Below are 17,789 nucleotides of genomic sequence, written 5' to 3'. Positions count from 1 at the left end.
TGACTAAAATCTGTACAAAAATTGACTATATTCTATACAAGAAACACTTAACAAGGGTAAAAGGAGAAACAGAATCCGTCAGTCGCCTCTTACGACATGCTGGGGAGCATCGGGTAAATTCTTCCCCCTAACCCGCGGGGGGTATGCAAGAACTGACAATCACTGAAGCACACAACTCTACAAATCAAATCTTGACCTAATTTTGTTCTGCCATAGCTTAGTCTCTTCCCTGGATAATTAACACAATTAGCAATCAAGCTCATCCCAAATCAACATCAGCCTAAAAGAATGTACAGCTACTTATTCATTCATTGCTAAGAAGCAGAACAAAATCACAAATCCTGCCACTACAAAATTTCATATACTCTCCATGTCTATGGTAAACTTACAATTTGTTAAAGCTTACTTTTACAGTATCCCCTTTCTGTACAACAACGATTAGTCATATAAAAACAAAAACAAAAGAACTTTTATTCCCATGTTTTGTTTAAAAGATCTGCGTGTTTTTACACGAGTGGAATTTTACGTGTATGACCGTTTTTACCCCGCCATTTAGGCAGCCACACGCCGCTTTCGGAGGAAGCATGCTGGGTATTTTCGTGTTTCCATAACCCACCGAACTCTGACATGGATTACAGGATCTTTTCCGTGCGCACTTGGTCTTGTGGTTGCGTGTACACACGAAGGGGGATAAGTCACTAGCAGGTCTGCACATAAGTTGACCTGGGAGATCGGAAAAATCTCCACTCTTAACCCACCAGGCGGCCGCGGCCGGGATTCGAACCCTCGACCTTCCGATTACGAGGCCGACGTCTTACCACCCCGCCACAGCGCCCGTCGTTTAAAAGATCGTTTTGGGTCAAATAATACACTCAGATAATTTAGAGTACAAGAGAATATTAGAATTGGTTGAAAATGACAATACAGGTATGTGTACTGAGGAAAACCTTGGAACAGCTTATTCTTATTGCCCCCACAAGATTGCACATACACACCCTAAGAAACATTTCAAAATGTACTAAAGATCTAACTTGTCTATCTTGCCTTGAAATGCTTTGCTTTACCCAGTGAACCAAGAGAAAGTTACAACTTTCATGACATATTCACTTTTGTGTGTGTGTTTTGTTTGCTTGTTTTTTGTTGCCCTCCTCACGGATTTTAAGATTAGAAACAACTACTGTGGAAATCTTTTACCTATCAGCTGTGCTGACATTCTTAACAGGAATGTTTGTGCAACAAAATTATCTTCCGCTATCTTCAATGACATTTTTAGATACATCTTATCTTTCACCCCTTCCTAAACTCATGTTATAGGAACACATTTTGTTAAGCTACCTCAAACCATATATAAAAAAAAACCCATCATATAACATTTTTTTATTTTTTTATAAAAACACACATGATACGGCCGTTTTGAACACTTGGCAAGTGAAGATGACAACATTCAGTCTTCAATAACAACGACAACAACAAACATTCCTTGGTTATGAACGCAGTGCCATTAGTAACACCACTCTAGGTATGAACACATAAAACACATAGCTGTCTTTCTGTTTAAGCTAACGAGAGATTATGGAATACAGATTATGGCTTAAAATCTTGAACACATTTTTGTTTGTTTAACCTCTACACAGGAAGTATGAAGTGGAATGCTACCACACGTGCACACACACACATACATACACTCATCACTTAAAAACTTAGAACAAGCAATGAATTATGTTTTTCTAATACTTTGATACAAAGGCACGCACACTATACTGGTTATGCAGTCAACACACCATGGTATGGGTACCGTAGGAAAGTTACAGGAAACCTCTACGCTACTGCAATTATGAATGGAATTAGAACAAATGACAGATAATATGTGACGACAGAAATAAACCATCGCTTCTCGAAGACCTTTTCAGGTCAAAGCGCAAATATAACATTTTGGTGTTGTTTTTTTCCTTCTATTTCTTTATACAACAATGAATGGATATGTACAAACCGGAAGTCATAAATAAGTTGGCGCATCCAAGTCCGTTTGTTATTGTTCAAATTCTGTTGAAACATAAGTCTCCCTATCCATTTTGAAGACTGTAAGCTGTACACTTCCAGTTCTGTTAAAATAAGTCTCTCTTTATATCATATACGCCTGGAGCAGGAAAAATATGGATTTCATAACAGCTACAGAAATAGCAAGTATGGTAGAAGATGATGAGAAACAGTGAAATTCTCTCAGACGCGAGTTTCCCTATGTCCGTTGTGGGGACAAATGATTCGAGCACCAAAAATCTGCTTCAGTCGTATGAAATACAAAAGCTACATGTAAGAACAAGTGTCTGAACACAGTAACTTGTGAGTTTCTTCAAAATTGAGGTCAAGCTTTCATTCAGCTTCTTCTAAATACAACTAATTAAAGTTATTTTTGTCTTGATTACAAGTATCAAAACACAGCATTCTTTACAATTTTCATTACAAAAGAAAACGAGAAAAGAAAAGAAGAAAAAAAACACCAGAATACGGAGGGAATTGTTTAAAACAAGATACTACAGGAAAGAAAACTACAAACAACTTTTGAAACAGAAACCAGATTAACGCCAAAGAAAGAGAGAGAAAACAAAATGACAGGGAAAAGACAGAAAAGAAAAAAGTATGCTCTTACTTTCTTTACTTTTCTTTATTTGGTGTTTAACGTCGTTTTCAACCAAGAAGGTTATATCACGACGGGGAAAGGGGGGAGATGGGATAGAGCGACTTGTCAATTGTTTCTTGTTCACAAAAGCACTAATCAAAAATTTGCTCCAGGGGCTTGCAACGTAGTACAATAATATGACCTTACTGGGAGAATGCAAGTTTCCAGTACAAAGGACTTAACATTTCTTACATACTGCTTGACTAAAATCTTTACAAACATTGACTATATTCTATACAAGAAACACTTAACAAGGGTAAAAGGAGAAACAGAATCCGTTAGTCGCCTCTTACGACATGCTGGAGAGCATCGGGTAAATTCTTTCTCGTCCCAACCAATATGGACTCCCCCTAGCCCGCGGGGGAACCAAATGGTCGCCAACGATCTCCAGTCAAAACAGTCCCAACATTTGCAATCAATCGCTCAGATAAATTACACACAAAGTCATATATATTACTTCGGGAAAGCAAATCGAACACATCGGCCCTGGACGGATGGCTTTCTAGAACACTGTTGCATATAAAAAGACAAACCAAAATGCTTAAGCTGAGCGGCAAAGTTGAACGTCGATTCTGGCATTGAACTTTGACAAGCTGAAGTAGAAAGCAACTATGAAGTGCAGCAACCAACTTCCACAACTTGCACTCAACAACACAAGAGGCTCACACTGAAACCACTTTGCATAAATTTGCATCCAAAAGAAATGCATCCAATTTCAACACATACAAAACTTCAAGGTTGCATTGTAAATACACAAGGCCAAAACAGTGCAGCAAAAAGAACACAAAAAGGAACAAGTGGGGGTAATTTCCGTGAGACCGAATACACGGCAGTTATCACTCCAAATGCAATAGTCGTTCAAAAGAGATGAGCAGTATTCACACATGATTCTCAGATAAACTACAAGCTCACAGAAATGAATCACTGATAGCTACACGAGTAAACAAAGCCAGCAATTTTTTCAACTTAAACCAAATTAAATTTCTACTGAAGACAGTCGAATTTTCTTGCTCTCTTTTTTGCATGATTTATGTACAGTGGCTGTGCACCTTTAATGATAAGCATCTGCAACAGTTGTGCACCCTTAATCATGATCAGTTGTATATCTGTTTTCATCAACAGGGTTATTTTCACTGTCACTATAACAATCCAAGATACGAATATTCCTGTCTGTTTATGTACGAAAAACCATCTGACAGATTTTGGTTCACAGTAATTATGCACTTCTGACAATGAGATACCTTTTTCAAAAGTGATGAGATAAACATTTGAACAAATTGATATGCACCACTTGCATCCGATGTCATACACTTAAATGCATAGAACCGAACACAAATGCTGCTTTGTTTTCATAAATGCATAAAGTGAGAAACACACTTGAGAAACACACTGCTTTTGTAAATGCAAAGATTGTGATACTAATCAGTCCGTGATGTGTTTATTTGGTATCTTGAGACCAGGCCGAGGTATTTGAAGAGAACAATGTACTCAACTTTCATGTTTTCCATGCTTGTATCATTCTGAACCTGTATCATTCTGAGCAACATCTAGACACTTCATCTCCAATTCATATTTTTCCAAACTGCAATCACATGGGAACCAGCAAAATTTACTGGGCTACACTTCTTGAAGCTATGAACACGGCCGGAGGAACAATACTTGTGTGGCATGACAACACTTTGATGCATGCAGAAAATGCTTCTTTTGAACATCAACATTACTTCGATCAAGATGAACACAGGTGCATAGCATCATGCTAGTCTAGCATCAACTTAAGCATTCTCCGTACCTTTGCTTACCCGCTGAACAACAATTTCAGCGGATCATCACACAGGGAAACTGGTTTAAAGTATGTACAAGATAAAATTTCAAAAACAGAAAACATCACATTCTCACAAGCCAGTACGGAAAGGCTCGGTTCACTTACTGCACTGAACTATACCAACTAAAACTATGCATCCGTTTTACTTCTACACAAACAGAAACTAAACAACAAAATGCTGTTAGCCCAAATTAGAATGTTTTAAATATATGCACACAAATTCTTCTCCAACCCTCTCTCTACCTGCCCAGCTCAATTTGTAGACATCACTATTTCAATACATGTACAAATCTTATGCAGTCGTATCAGCTAATGATAAAGTATGATTATTGTTTGGATGAAAAATGTTAAGCACCACGCATACTGGTTTCAATTTCTTTAACAAAAAAAGTAAGTACTATTCTCAGCTATCCATCTAGCACTCACAAAACAACGATTTCAAAAATCTTTTGGTGCAGCACAAATACACAGGCATTTCTTTGGCAGTCCTGCTTGATTCTCCATAGCTTTGGACGGCCAGTTGAAAATAGTATCAATAAATATGTCTCTTTGTTCGAACACACACACACACACTCATCACTGTAAGTAGCACACTGCCAGAAATTCTTCATACATCGCCCTGAAATCAATTTCAAACCAAAAACTCAACATCATCAGATTAATTTCTGGTTTACAAAAAAAGCAAGAACAGAAAGAGCTCAAAGGATTTCTTTCTTTTCAACAACACTGGGTAACAAAAGCAGAACCTTTTCGAACTTTCGTATGTACATGTATACAGTGTTCTTTGACAACAATGTTACTGCCGATTCGAGCCAAAAGCGCCTCATCAAGCCAATACTCTTGTCCAAGACTGTAGTTGATCATCATCAACTGCTACGTAGCACTAGTACAGGTCAGCCCCAAGCTCTCTGACCAGCCCCAGCCCTCAGCTAACATAAATGAAAAACTCAAAGCAAAAACTGTGGGAAAATGTAGAGCACTCATTTCATTGTCACAATGATCAATATTTTTCACCTGCAGCTGTTGCTTCTATCTGTCTTTGTCTAGGTAGGACGGCATGGTAAACACCCATAACATGAAAGTGTCTGTACCTCAAAAGTCATTCTATTTTTGCTTGCAAAACAACAGTTAACTCTTCTGTTGAACGTACCCGCACAACAGTAAAGAAACAGCCGGTGGTAGCATTCTCCCCCTGGGACTGCGACAGCGATATGACCTGCTTGAAGGTGTAGAGGGTGATCATCATCTCGTAGTAGCACACTACTCATCCAAGCAGTCAGATTTTCTCTTCCGCAATGTGTAGGTGCCAGGCCCGCCATTGGTGGTAGCATTCTCCCCCTGGGACTGCGACAGCGATATGACCTGCTTAAAGGTGTAGAGGGTGATCATCATCTCGTAGTAGCACACTACTCATCCAAGCAGTCAGATTTTCTCTTCCGCAATGTGTAGGTGCCAGGCCCGCCATTGGTGGTAGCATTCTCCCCCTGGGACTGTGACAGTGATATGACCTGCTTGAAAGTGTAGCGGGTGATCTCGTAGTAGCCGGGACAGTACGAGCTCTGCTGGGAACCCTGAGAGGTGAGGCCCAGGTCGGAGCCGGCGCCAAGCGAGGGCTGGAGCTGGGAGACGTCCAGGGTGTGGACCGATTCTCGCCATTCCACCAGCGCCTTCCAGATCTTGTTGCGATGGCCGGTGCCGATCTTCATCTTGGCCAGGTCCTGCGGAAGACAAACATCATCAAGTTGAGATAATTTGTCCCAAATTGATAAATACAGTCATAACATTCCATGAAACAAACTCAGTTTTCTTAAAAAATGGATTCCGTACCAACAGCAACTACCAGTTGGATAAAAACAAGTGATATTGTATATTACTACAATAGTCAATGTATTCCACTGATTTTCGGGATGTGCTCTGAAAATGTACCCCACAACTGAATATATATGTTCAACTCTGTCATTGCTGCAACTTATCAGTAACAGTAACAATGCTTTTTAATTTGTCATTGTAAATCTGTGCTTGCCTGAAGCAGATTTTTTAATGAAAACTCCCATTTCCATTTGGATTCTTTAACCTTTGTTAGCATGCATCACTGGATTTAACCACCTTTTCGGGCAAATCATGACAGAATAAAAGCGGATTTTTGAATGAAACTCTCTTTTCCATTTGGATTCTTTAACCTTTGTTACGCATCCATCACTGGATTTAACCACCTTTTCTCTCAGTTTCGGGCAAATCATGTGTTGACAGCATTAACGCAGATTTCTGAACGAAAGGCTTTTTTCCATTTGGATTCTTTAACCTTTGGTAGTATCCATCTGGGGTATGTCTATCACCTGCTAATGTCCTAAATAGTGTAGAGGCCTGTGAGGATGTTAAACTAACTTAAACTCAATAGTCTGTCATATCTGAGGTGTCAGGTAAGCTGAAAACAGTTTGTTAACCGACTTTTCAAGTGAACTCACTGTAGTATACTGAAAGGCATAAATTCTGCAAATAGTGCATTGAACGATTTTGCTCTCAAACGAAAATCAGATTGAACCTGTAATTTGTAGTTGACATCTTGAGTGTCGGAGCAAATGTTTCACGCTGTCAGCGTGCACTTTGCAGTATTGCTGATCCAGCCACAGCTCACTGTGCTAATAAAGACAATGGGCTGAACGGGAGACAATAACGTAAAAAAGATAGTGTATGGCCCTATAAAATGCAACTGGCTGTTTGGCTGTATCAGATATCGCAATCATGCCACGACTTGATGAAGGAGAGAGACAGCAAGCGATTGGGATGCTTAGAGCTGGCCAAAGCATTGAATGTGATGAACACTGAACGTTTTCCGAAATCATTGCGCTTGGACTCAGTCACTTTTTTTGAAAAATTGTCATTTCATGATGTTCTATTCAAAATCAATAAAGCGAAAGTTTATAAACACTAAAATGGCCAATAAATAAAATATTCAAACATTGAAAACATTCACCACTGAGTTGATTTTTTTGTGATTTTTTAAAGTTCAGTTTGCGGAATTTATGCCTCTTGGTATATATCAGGCATGGGAATTGAAAATTGTAAAAAAGGCGGAAAATTTATAACTGAAGACGCGAAGCGTCAAGTCGACGGCGCGAAGCGCCTAGCCTTACTAGGGGGGTCCGGGGGCATGCCCCCCCGGAAAAAATTTTTCTCCAAAGAACCCAGATGGTGCAATCTGGTGTCATCTGAGCTCCAAGTTTGCCATTAAATTCTGTTTTTAGAATCAGAGTTTTTAGTACAAAAATGTACCAAATTTTGCTTACATGTATTATATATGGTTTAAATTTGTAAAAAAAATTTATCTGTTGAGACAAACAGGAAAATGTAACTTGTAACACAATCTGTGCAATCTGGTTTACTTTCAAACATAATAGTTCAATAACTGAGGCGGGCGGTAGCAGTGCGTGAACAAAGTACGGAAAGTTTTCGCGGGCTTTTGCGCAAAGGCCAAAGTAACCGGTGCTTTTTTTGTGTGCCTCCCCCCTTTATTTTTTCGGCGGACACTTTTGCATTTTCGGCGGAACAAAAAAAAAATTCGGCGGAAATCCGCCATTCGGCGGACAATTCCCATGCCTGATATATACATGGGTGGGACAAAAAAATGTCATGAATCCTGAACCTCAACCGAACAAAAAAACAAACAAAGCCATAATTGAATCGGGATTTCCAGCATATATCTGAAGAATCCCACCCATGTAAATGGACTGTACTGGCGTAAAAAGAATCTTTGATGCTCAAAACAACGGCTCTGAACAGCAACTTGTAGACAAAACAGTACGTGTATGCTCAAGCATGCACGGCCATACATACAAAAGGAAAGGAACTCACCTCTAAGTTGAATTCTTCAAGCTGGTAGAGGTTGACGAAGCCTTGCTGATGGAAAGTGTCGATGTAAGCGCTTAGTCCCAATCCAGTCAGCCAGCTGTGGAAACAAACACAAGTCTCAATGAGGCTATTATTGTTTCAGCAATAGAAAACACACACATCCGATCGTATGAAAACAAAAACCTAACATCAACCGAGGCTGAAAATTCAACATAAGATATCTGAAAAGTTTAACTGTTTGATCATTAAAAAATGTAATGGTAATATTACAGATCTAATTCCATCAGAACCCCACCACTACTTCAGCAAATTTGTCACTGGAAGAATAAAATAGAAAGGTAAAGTTCACCGACATGATTGGTAAAACGTTTCTTTACAAGTAGCCTTGTACAGCAGTACCTTCAATGAAAGGACACCCTTAGCACCAATCAAAAATGTCCCTACAAACTTTCTTTCTTTATTTGGTGTTTAACGTCGTTTTCAACCACGAAGGTTATATTGCGACGGGGAAAGGGGGGAGATGGGATAGAGCCACTTGTCAATTGTTTCTTGTTCACAAAAGCACTTATCAAAATTTTGCTCCAGGGGCTTGCAACGTAGTACAATGTATTACCTTACTGGGAGAATGCAAGTTTTCAGTACAAAGGACTTAACATTTCTTACATACTGCTTGACTAAAATCTTCACAAACATTGACTATATTCTATACAAGAAACACTTAACAAGGGTAAAAAGAGAAACAGAATCCGTTAGTCGCCTCTTACGACATGCTGGGGAGCATCGGGTAAATTCTTCCCCCTAACCCGCGGGGGGTGCCCCAACAAAGCAGGTGGCCTTTTGATACAGATAAAAGACGAAGAGACAACAGAAGGTGACCTTCCACCTGATTGGCCTCACCACCGTTTACAAATTTCAAACAAATCATTTTCATTTTTATATTTAGTCAAGTTTTGACTAAATATTTTAACATCGAGGGGGAATCGAAACGAGGGTCGTGGTGTATGTGCGTGTGTGTGTGTGTGTGTGTGTGTGTGTGTGTGTGTGTGTGTGTGTGTGTGTGTGTGTAGAGCGATTCAGACTAAACTACTGGACCGATCTTTATGAAATTTGACATGAGAGTTCCTGGGTATGAAATCCCCGAACGTTTTGTTCATTTTTTTGATAAATGTCTTTGATGACGTCATATCCGGCTTTTCGTGAAAGTTGAGGCGGCACTGTCACGCCCTCATTTTTCAACCAAATTGGTGGAAATTTTGGTCAAGTAATCTTCGACGAAGCCCGGACTTCGGTATTGCATTTCAGCTTGGTGGCTTAAAAATTAATTAATGACTTTGGTCATTAAAAATCTGAAAATTGTAAAAAAAAATAAAAATTTATAAAACGATCCAAATTTACGTTTATCTTATTCTCCATCATTTGCTGATTCCAAAAACATATAAATATGTTATATTCGGATTAAAAACAAGCTCTGAAAATTAAATATATAAAAATTATTATCAAAATTAAATTGTCCAAATCAATTTAAAAACACTTTCATCTTATTCCTTGTCGGTTCCTGATTCCAAAAACATATAGATATGATATGTTTGGATTAAAAATACGCTCAGAAAGTTAAAACAAAGAGAGGTACAGAAAAGCGTGCTATCCTTCTTAGCGCAACTACTACCCCGCTCTTCTTGTCAATTTCACTGCCTTTGCCATGAGCGGTGGACTGACGATGCTACGAGTATACGGTCTTGCTGAAAAATGGCATTGCGTTCAGTTTCATTCTGTGAGTTCGACAGCTACTTGACTAAATATTGTATTTTCGCCTTACGCGACTTGTTTCTTTTCATGACATTGTCTGATCACTGGAAAATTCGGGTTGCTTCCTCCCAGTGGAAAGCTAGCAGCAACAGAGTCATGCTACCCAGGTGTGCGCGTGTTTAGGTGTAATCAGCCACCTGCACTTATGGCAGAATGACCCAGGTCTTTTATGTGCCACAGTGGTGACATGGAGGTGGAACATGGATACTGTCTCTGAGTCTGCACTTAAAGTTGACCCGTTTCCGTGCCTGCCAGGATTCGAAACCTGTGACCGTAGGATCACAAGTCCAGTGGTCTACCAACTGAGCTACCCGGCCCCCTTTTGATACAGATTAAAGAAGAAGAAACAACAGAAAACGAAGAGACAACAGAAGGCCTAAAAGCCTCAAATGGCTTGTACAGTAGTCCCTTCCATTTCCGGCCCTTTCGTGGGCGTGAACCTACCCGGAGCGGCCAGCTTTCCCATGACTAATGAGTTTTCCTTCTATAATTGACTCTTAATGGCCGTTAACCTGTCTGACGCGGTCAACGGTCACTGATTTTTGCCCTAAGGTGCCCCTCTTACTCGACAGGAGCGGCCACTTAACGGCCACTTGTCACTTTCGCGGGCGAGCGCCTGTGGTGTGTGTGTGTGTGTGTGTGTGTGTGTGTGTGTGTGTGTGTGTGTTGTGTGCACAGACGGCACAGCACGAGCAGACGACATGAATACTTACGCATGCGCAAACTGTAAATACAGACATGCGCATACATGTACATTTACGGCAGTCACTTCCGGATCGATCACAGCTGATGTGAGTTTGAAACACTTGTTTATCTGACACTCAAATACATATATAATAATCCAAACAACACACATAGAAACATACGAAACAATAGCTTAGCCAGGACGATCGAGTTAAACACGCAAATAATTAAGATGTATAAACGAAAGCAAAACTAACAGAGACAATGAATCGGCGGCTCGTGGATGATCGCTTTCTTTTCTTCATGAAAACTTGATCGTGTTTTGGGGGGTTTTTTGGAGGAGGAGGGGGCCTGTAATGAACGGCCACCTGATATTTGCGGTCACCTTTGCAATGACTAATGGGTGACCGGATATGGCAGGTACTACTGTACCACCGTTTACAAATTTCTCCCCCAAAAAGGACAGAACAAAAGGTGTAGCCCCAAAGGCTTGACCGCACATGACAAGATCCTCCCACAGCCCCTCGATCCACTCACCTTGAAATGGTGGTATCCTGCACATGGTCGCCCAGGTTGATGGCTTCGTTTTTCACCACTGCCACATCACCGTGCGCCCCTGCCTCCAACGATAGCTGGGAGCTTGTGACGTCAGATTCGAATGGCAGTGTCGCCTGTCTGGCGAGATTTGTCGCCTCCATGGCGGAAGTTGACGGTAGAGCTTCCAGTGATGGGATGGAAGGCAGCTGAGCTCCATTCGGCCTGAAGAAATAAACGGAATGGTTTCAAAGGGCTGTTTTTGTGTGTGTGTTGCTGTTGGTTTCGTTTGTTTGTCTGTGGTTGGTGAAGCAGTGAGTAAACAAACAAAATTCCTTTCTACCAAGGTTGGTGAAAGTGTGCAGAGTCTGTGTGTGTATGTGCTAGTGCACGTCTAGGCAAGTTATGACTTCATTTTTGTTTAAAAAAACAAGAAAGGAAAGTTGTTGGAACATTTGTTACTGACAAAAAACGCTACATTCACAAATATATTGACCCAACAGTCTTTTCAGTGCACAGACAAACAATTTGTTACGACAACTTATCTTGATCGAAGTTTCTACCGCCTGCTACCAGAAACTTCGATCAAGATAACTTGTCATAACTAATTGTTTGTCTGTGCACTTAAAAGACTGTTGGGTAGATATATTTGTGAATGTAGCGGTTTTTGTCAATAACAAACGTTCCAACAACTTACCTTTCTTGTTTTTTTATTCTGAAAACTGGAACGTTGGCAGCCTCTTGGGTTTTGGATTTCCTTTTTGTTTGTTTTTAAATTTCCGCCCATAAAGCTTTTAATTTTTCAGTTAGACATGACTATGAAACATGAATACACGCATGCAGGGAAAAAAAATTGGTAGCGCCGTATACTGTATGGCAGCTCGCTTTCCCCAGGGAGAAAGCAGCCCGAATTTCTGTGAGGTTACCCTCATGGACTATATAAAATCTTATCCTTATCCTCCTTATAATGAATACCCAAGGGACTGACCAAATGACATCATTATAGACAGCTGGTCAATATGAAAAAGTGAATTATATAGAAAACAAGAGGCGAAGCCTTCAAGGCTCACGTAAGAAATCGACAAACAGTAACACAAACTCAATCACTTCGTCACACATACACACACACACACACACACACACACAGAGTAAGCGGCATAGGTGACACTGTGCAAGAAAGCGAGACACTAGATCTAGATCTGAATGGCCGATTTCGGAAAAAAAAACTAGTCTCGGCCCGCTCATAATAACAATGACCGAGACTTTCAGTAATTCCTTCGCGTGACGTCTAACCCTCTTACGTCATAATGTGACGTCTTCAAATGTTGTGACGTCTTCAAATGTTAAAGTTTCTACCACAGACATACATACATACATACATACGCACGCACGCACAGACAGACAAAAGTTAGCATCGCATAGGCTACACTTACGTGAGCCAAAAAAACCAGTCAGGGATCTTATTGGGTGGTCATAATGGGCACGTGGGCATTGACAGAGAAGTGGTCATAATGGGCAGGTTCGACTGTATCAACATCTCCAGTCTGGATGACGTTTCTCAGCCTTCCAAAGAAGACTTCATTACATTTAGTCAAGTTATGACTAAATGTTTTAACATCGAGGGGGGAATCGAGACGAGGGTCGTGGTGTATGTGTGTGTGTGTGTGCGTGCAGAGCGATTCAGACCAAACTACTGGACCGATCTTTATGAAATTTGACATGAGAGTTCCTGGGTATGATATCCCCATACGTTTTTTTCATTTTTTTGATAAATGTCTTTGATGACGTCATATCCGGCTTTTCGTGAAAGTTGAGGCGGCACTGTCACGCCCTCATTTTTTAACCAAATTGGTTGAAATTTTGGTCAAGTAATGTTCGACGAAGCCCGGACTTCGGTATTGCATTTCAGCTTGGTGGCTTAAAATTTAATTAATGACTTTGGTCATTAAAAATCTGAAAATTGTAAAAATAAATATTTTTTTATAAAACTATCCAGATTTACGTTCATCTTATCCTCCATCATTTTCTGATTCCAAAAACATATACATATGTTATACTTGGATTAAAAACAAGCTCTGAAAATTAAATATATAAAAATTATTATCAAAATTATTTTTTCGAAATCAATTTAAAAACACTTTCATCTTATTCCTTGTCGGTTCCTGATTCCAAAAACATATGGATATGATATGTTTGGATTCAAAACACGCTCAGAAAGTTAAAACGAAGAGAGGTACAGAAAAGCGTGCTATCCTTCTCAGCGCAACTACTACCCCGCTCTTCTTGTCAATTTCACTGCCTTCACCATGAGCGGTGGACTGACGATGCTACGGTCTGGCTGAAACATTGCATTGCGTTCAGTTTCATTCTGTGAGTTCGACAGCTACTTGACTAAATGTTGTATTTTCGCCTTACGCGACTTGTTTTTGTTTATTTTCTTAATGGCTTGCATAGCAGCAGAAACACTACAGAGTGAGAGAGAGATACAGAGCTCCTTATCATTAGCATCTCACAACAGTAAATCAAGCCTCCAAAAAGTGTCAGTATCTTTATCTGGATATCAAGTGTTCTCACAAGGAGGGAGATGGTGGGGGAGAGGGTGGGGGGGGGGGGAAGAGAGAGAGAGAGAGAGAGAGAGAGAGAGAGAGAGAGAGAGAGAGAAAGAGAGAAAGAGAGAAAGAGAGAAAGAGAGAGAGAGAGCTCCTTGTCATTTACATCTCTCAGAGTAAAACAAACCCAGCAAACCTTGCATACCAGACCGCACACAGAGTTATGAACTTCTTTATTCTTTATGTGTGTGGATGTACATGTAACAATAAACAGTGCTCTACACTGTAGAGAACACACACTCATCAGATCTTAAGAAAGCACAGGCTAGTGCTTCAGTTAAAAACTTTATTCACAATCCACACTGAGCTACATAAAGTTTCAACATCACATTCTCCCATTAGACCTTGAACAATGTATATATAAATAAGACGAGGATGATAAAACAACCTTGAACAATGTATATAAATAAGACGAGGATGATAAAACATGACAAAGTCAATAGTCAATATTTGGACAATCAAAATGAAACCAATCAAAAATATCACTGACAACATAAGGAATGATTTCCACATCTGAAAAGTGCCCTGCTGCCTTTTTCAAAGATTGCTAGCAAACCAAAACAGAAAAAAAGAAGAAAAAAGGTTGCAATAAAACACAAAACAGAATTTCATGCATTCTTTTTCAAGGACTAGCTAAGTTAAATCCGCAGAGAACGACATATAAATAAAATCTACTGAAAATTCTGAGTAGATTTGGGGGGTGATGTGAGGAATGGAGACATATCCAATTAATTCGAGTTAAGATTTTTTTAAAGTGAGCAAAAAAGCTTGCAGCAACAATGCCAATTTGAATGATACCTTATACACAATAAATGAGTAATGACAAAATGAACTGGACGGAATAAAGAAATACAACGGCGTCTGCTCCAGATTCTTTCTGCAAGCAGGGAGTTTTGCACACATTTGAACATGGCTTCAAAGATAAGGCCAAAAAAAAAAAAATTGTCTGTTTCTGGTAACATGGCTAAAAAAAATAGGGTCGGTAGGTAGGGATTTTTTTTATTTTTTTTTTTAATTTTTTTTTACCCCAAATGTAGACCAATAAAACTACCTTAAAAATTGCGCAAAGAGACTGGATTCACTATACATAGAGACAAGACACTCAACACATTTACAAATCGTCAGCGGACTTTCGTTTTCACACGTTTTTGTTGTTCATTTTCTCACCCTGTCCTTTACCACAAAAACAAAAACAAAAAATTTTTGAGTTTGGAAAAAAAAAGTTTAGGGTCGGCGCCGAAATTTAGGGTCGGTCGGGTGACCAGAAACAGACAATTTTTTTTTTTTTGCCTAAATAACTATATGCTGTACAAACTATGCACTGCCACTGTACACCAAGGAATACTCCTCTTCTATCATACAAATTTACAAACAAAACACAAAATAAGGGACATTTTACTCAGTAATCATGTGTCTTAGATTATTTGCACATGAGCATCCCCCAAATGATTCCATACCGGTCACCTTATTCGCGTAATAGTAATAACTCAAATAGTACTTTTGTGCTTTAAGTTGAATGAGGCATTGCTTCAGCTTTGGATGTACAATTGTATTTAACATCAAAATCGTGTCAAAAGATTTGTACAGGAACAGAAGTGAGGTAACAGCAACACCAATTCTTTAAGTTTGTCCTGCCATCTGGCCAGCATTTTCAAAATAGAACACTAAAAACTTTCAATTTCACAATTCTTTTTTTCCCCCGATTGAATATACCCCAACCTCTTCTTCTTTAATATATATTTTTGAATATTTTCTTTCCACTTTAAAAAAAAAAGTCCTCAAAGGGTTTGGGAACTGGGCGAAGAACCCAGTCCTTAAAAAATAAATAAGTACAGGAACCTTTTTTAAATATTCTACCGGAATAAATTTACACACATTAAATATAAAAATACACATATTATTTTTTAAACAGCTTTCTTCTTCTTCTTCTTCTTCTTGTCGATCACTAAACATCTCTCTAATATGTCATTATTTTTTTCTTTCACAAAATACATCAAAACACTTCTTGGCATTGTTCTCATTTGCTTCATGCGAAGATTCAATCAATACAAATTCATCACATTAATTGAAATATGATTCAGGAAGACAGTACCGTCAACCCTTTTCTCTCCTTCTCCAAATCACTCAAAATGGCCCATTTTGTTCTTGCTCAAGTTGTTTAAAGAATATATAGTGTCCTCCAAGGTAAAAAAAATAAACAAACCTCTATTTCATTTTCAAACTCACAGTCTAAAACAAAATAGTATCATTTACCAGACTTCTTGGCTTAAAACCAACTGGTTCTGTCAGCTTTAGAAACCGAGAGAAATCAAGAGCGCAAATAAATATCAGTTATATTGATTAAGAGCAACAATGCCGACATGACAGAAAGTCATGAGAATCTTAAATAAAACAGCTCAATTAACAAAAAGTAAGTAAAACCAGTGTTTGTTTTTATTTTACATCTCCCAAACAGTACTGGCCAGCAAAAAAGACAAACAATCGCCCCAAACTTCTGTACAACATTCCTATTGTCAGCTATGTTGTGAAACCACAACACAACTCTTGTCTTTCTTACATATCCCATGTCTCAAAAAACAAAAATAAAACACTCCAAATGTCTTTTCCATTTCTAGATCACAGACAAGAAAAACATTGCAAAGCATATAAATGACAGAATCAAAAAACAAGAAAGGTAGGTTGTTGGAACGTTTGTTATTGACAAAACAATACATTCACAAATATATCGACCCAACAGTCTTTTAAGTGCACAGACAAACAATAACGAAATCTTATCTGGCTGATTTTTCCTTCCGCCTGCCACGAAGCCGCAAGCGGATGAATGATTATATGACGAAATGAGTGACCTAGACAGGGAATGACGTTATTTCGTTATTGTTTGTCTGTGCACTTAAAAGACCGTTGGTATTGTTTTGTCAATAACAAACATTCCAACCTTTCTTGTTTTTTTATTCTGAATTTTGAAACGTTGGCAGTCTCTTTGTTATTGGATTTATTTTATATAAATGACAGGTCATTACTTGCACTCAGATCAAATGCACAAGAGCAAACTACTTTATCAAAGTTGAAAATCGACCAGTGTACATTTTTTTCTAAGTTTATTTACTTTAAAAAAAAAATTGATAAGCACATTCATATCAATTCTTCCACGTTTCCGAATTAAACCCTGCACAAACATCAAACCTTTTAAATGGGTTGTGGAATTCCTTTCAAGACAACTTCTACCCAGCTGTAAAACAACAGGGACATAAGCTTGATCACAAAATCAGTGCACAAATTCACCCTCAGCTTTCAGCTTCAAGTGGGCAGTTGCTGATGAAGTTGTTGATCTGGAAATGAAGCATAGCAGCCATGGAAAGTTGTATCTTCGTGCTATTTTGAAATAGAATTCCACTTCTTGATAGATGGCAAGGTTGTTTCCTTCCAGCATATTAACTTTCGCTGGCTTGGTTTGTCACTGCAATTGCGAAGACGCAGTGCGAAGATGTTTCACAGGTGTGATGACAGGTTTCAGTGGTGATCCTCCACTTCTGCTTGTAGAGTGGACAAACATCCATCTGCCACTGCCACTTTCTGAAGGCTCCACATGACTTTTCAAATCACAAAATGTCAGCGCAACTTGCTCAAATCTAGCCACAGGTTTCTATAGTTCTTCTGCATATCACAAATGAGCTGCGTGTGCCGAAGAGTCCACCTGTTTCGAGTCCTCCGATGAAAGTTCACGAGATTAAATACCGCACCATCAACTAAACTGTCTGCTTGCTGAACGCAGAAGCATGTTTTTCCTTTACGGACGTTTCATGAGCTT

General features: G+C 39.1%; 1 protein-coding gene across 4 annotated transcripts in view; it reads right to left on the bottom strand.

Annotated features, from left to right (window-relative positions):
* Positions 1-839: 839 nt before the first annotated feature.
* Positions 840-17,789, bottom strand: part of LOC138978345 (cellular tumor antigen p53-like) — a 58,266-nt gene continuing 41,316 nt past the window's right edge. For all 4 annotated transcript variants that reach the window (XM_070351059.1, XM_070351060.1, XM_070351061.1 and 1 more), the window contains 3 exons: positions 11,376-11,597; positions 8,352-8,445; positions 840-6,217 (listed from right to left, as the gene is read on the bottom strand). In XM_070351059.1, coding sequence (XP_070207160.1) covers positions 5,906-6,217; positions 8,352-8,445; positions 11,376-11,597 — 628 coding nt within the window. In that variant the 3' untranslated portion in view covers positions 840-5,905. The remainder of the gene's footprint in view (positions 6,218-8,351; positions 8,446-11,375; positions 11,598-17,789) is intronic.

This window comes from Littorina saxatilis, linkage group LG10 (genome assembly GCF_037325665.1).
Source record: "Littorina saxatilis isolate snail1 linkage group LG10, US_GU_Lsax_2.0, whole genome shotgun sequence".
Taxonomy (NCBI): domain Eukaryota; kingdom Metazoa; phylum Mollusca; class Gastropoda; order Littorinimorpha; family Littorinidae; genus Littorina; species Littorina saxatilis.
Note: the sequence above shows the minus strand (reverse complement) of the source record. Positions and strands in the feature narration are given on the sequence as shown.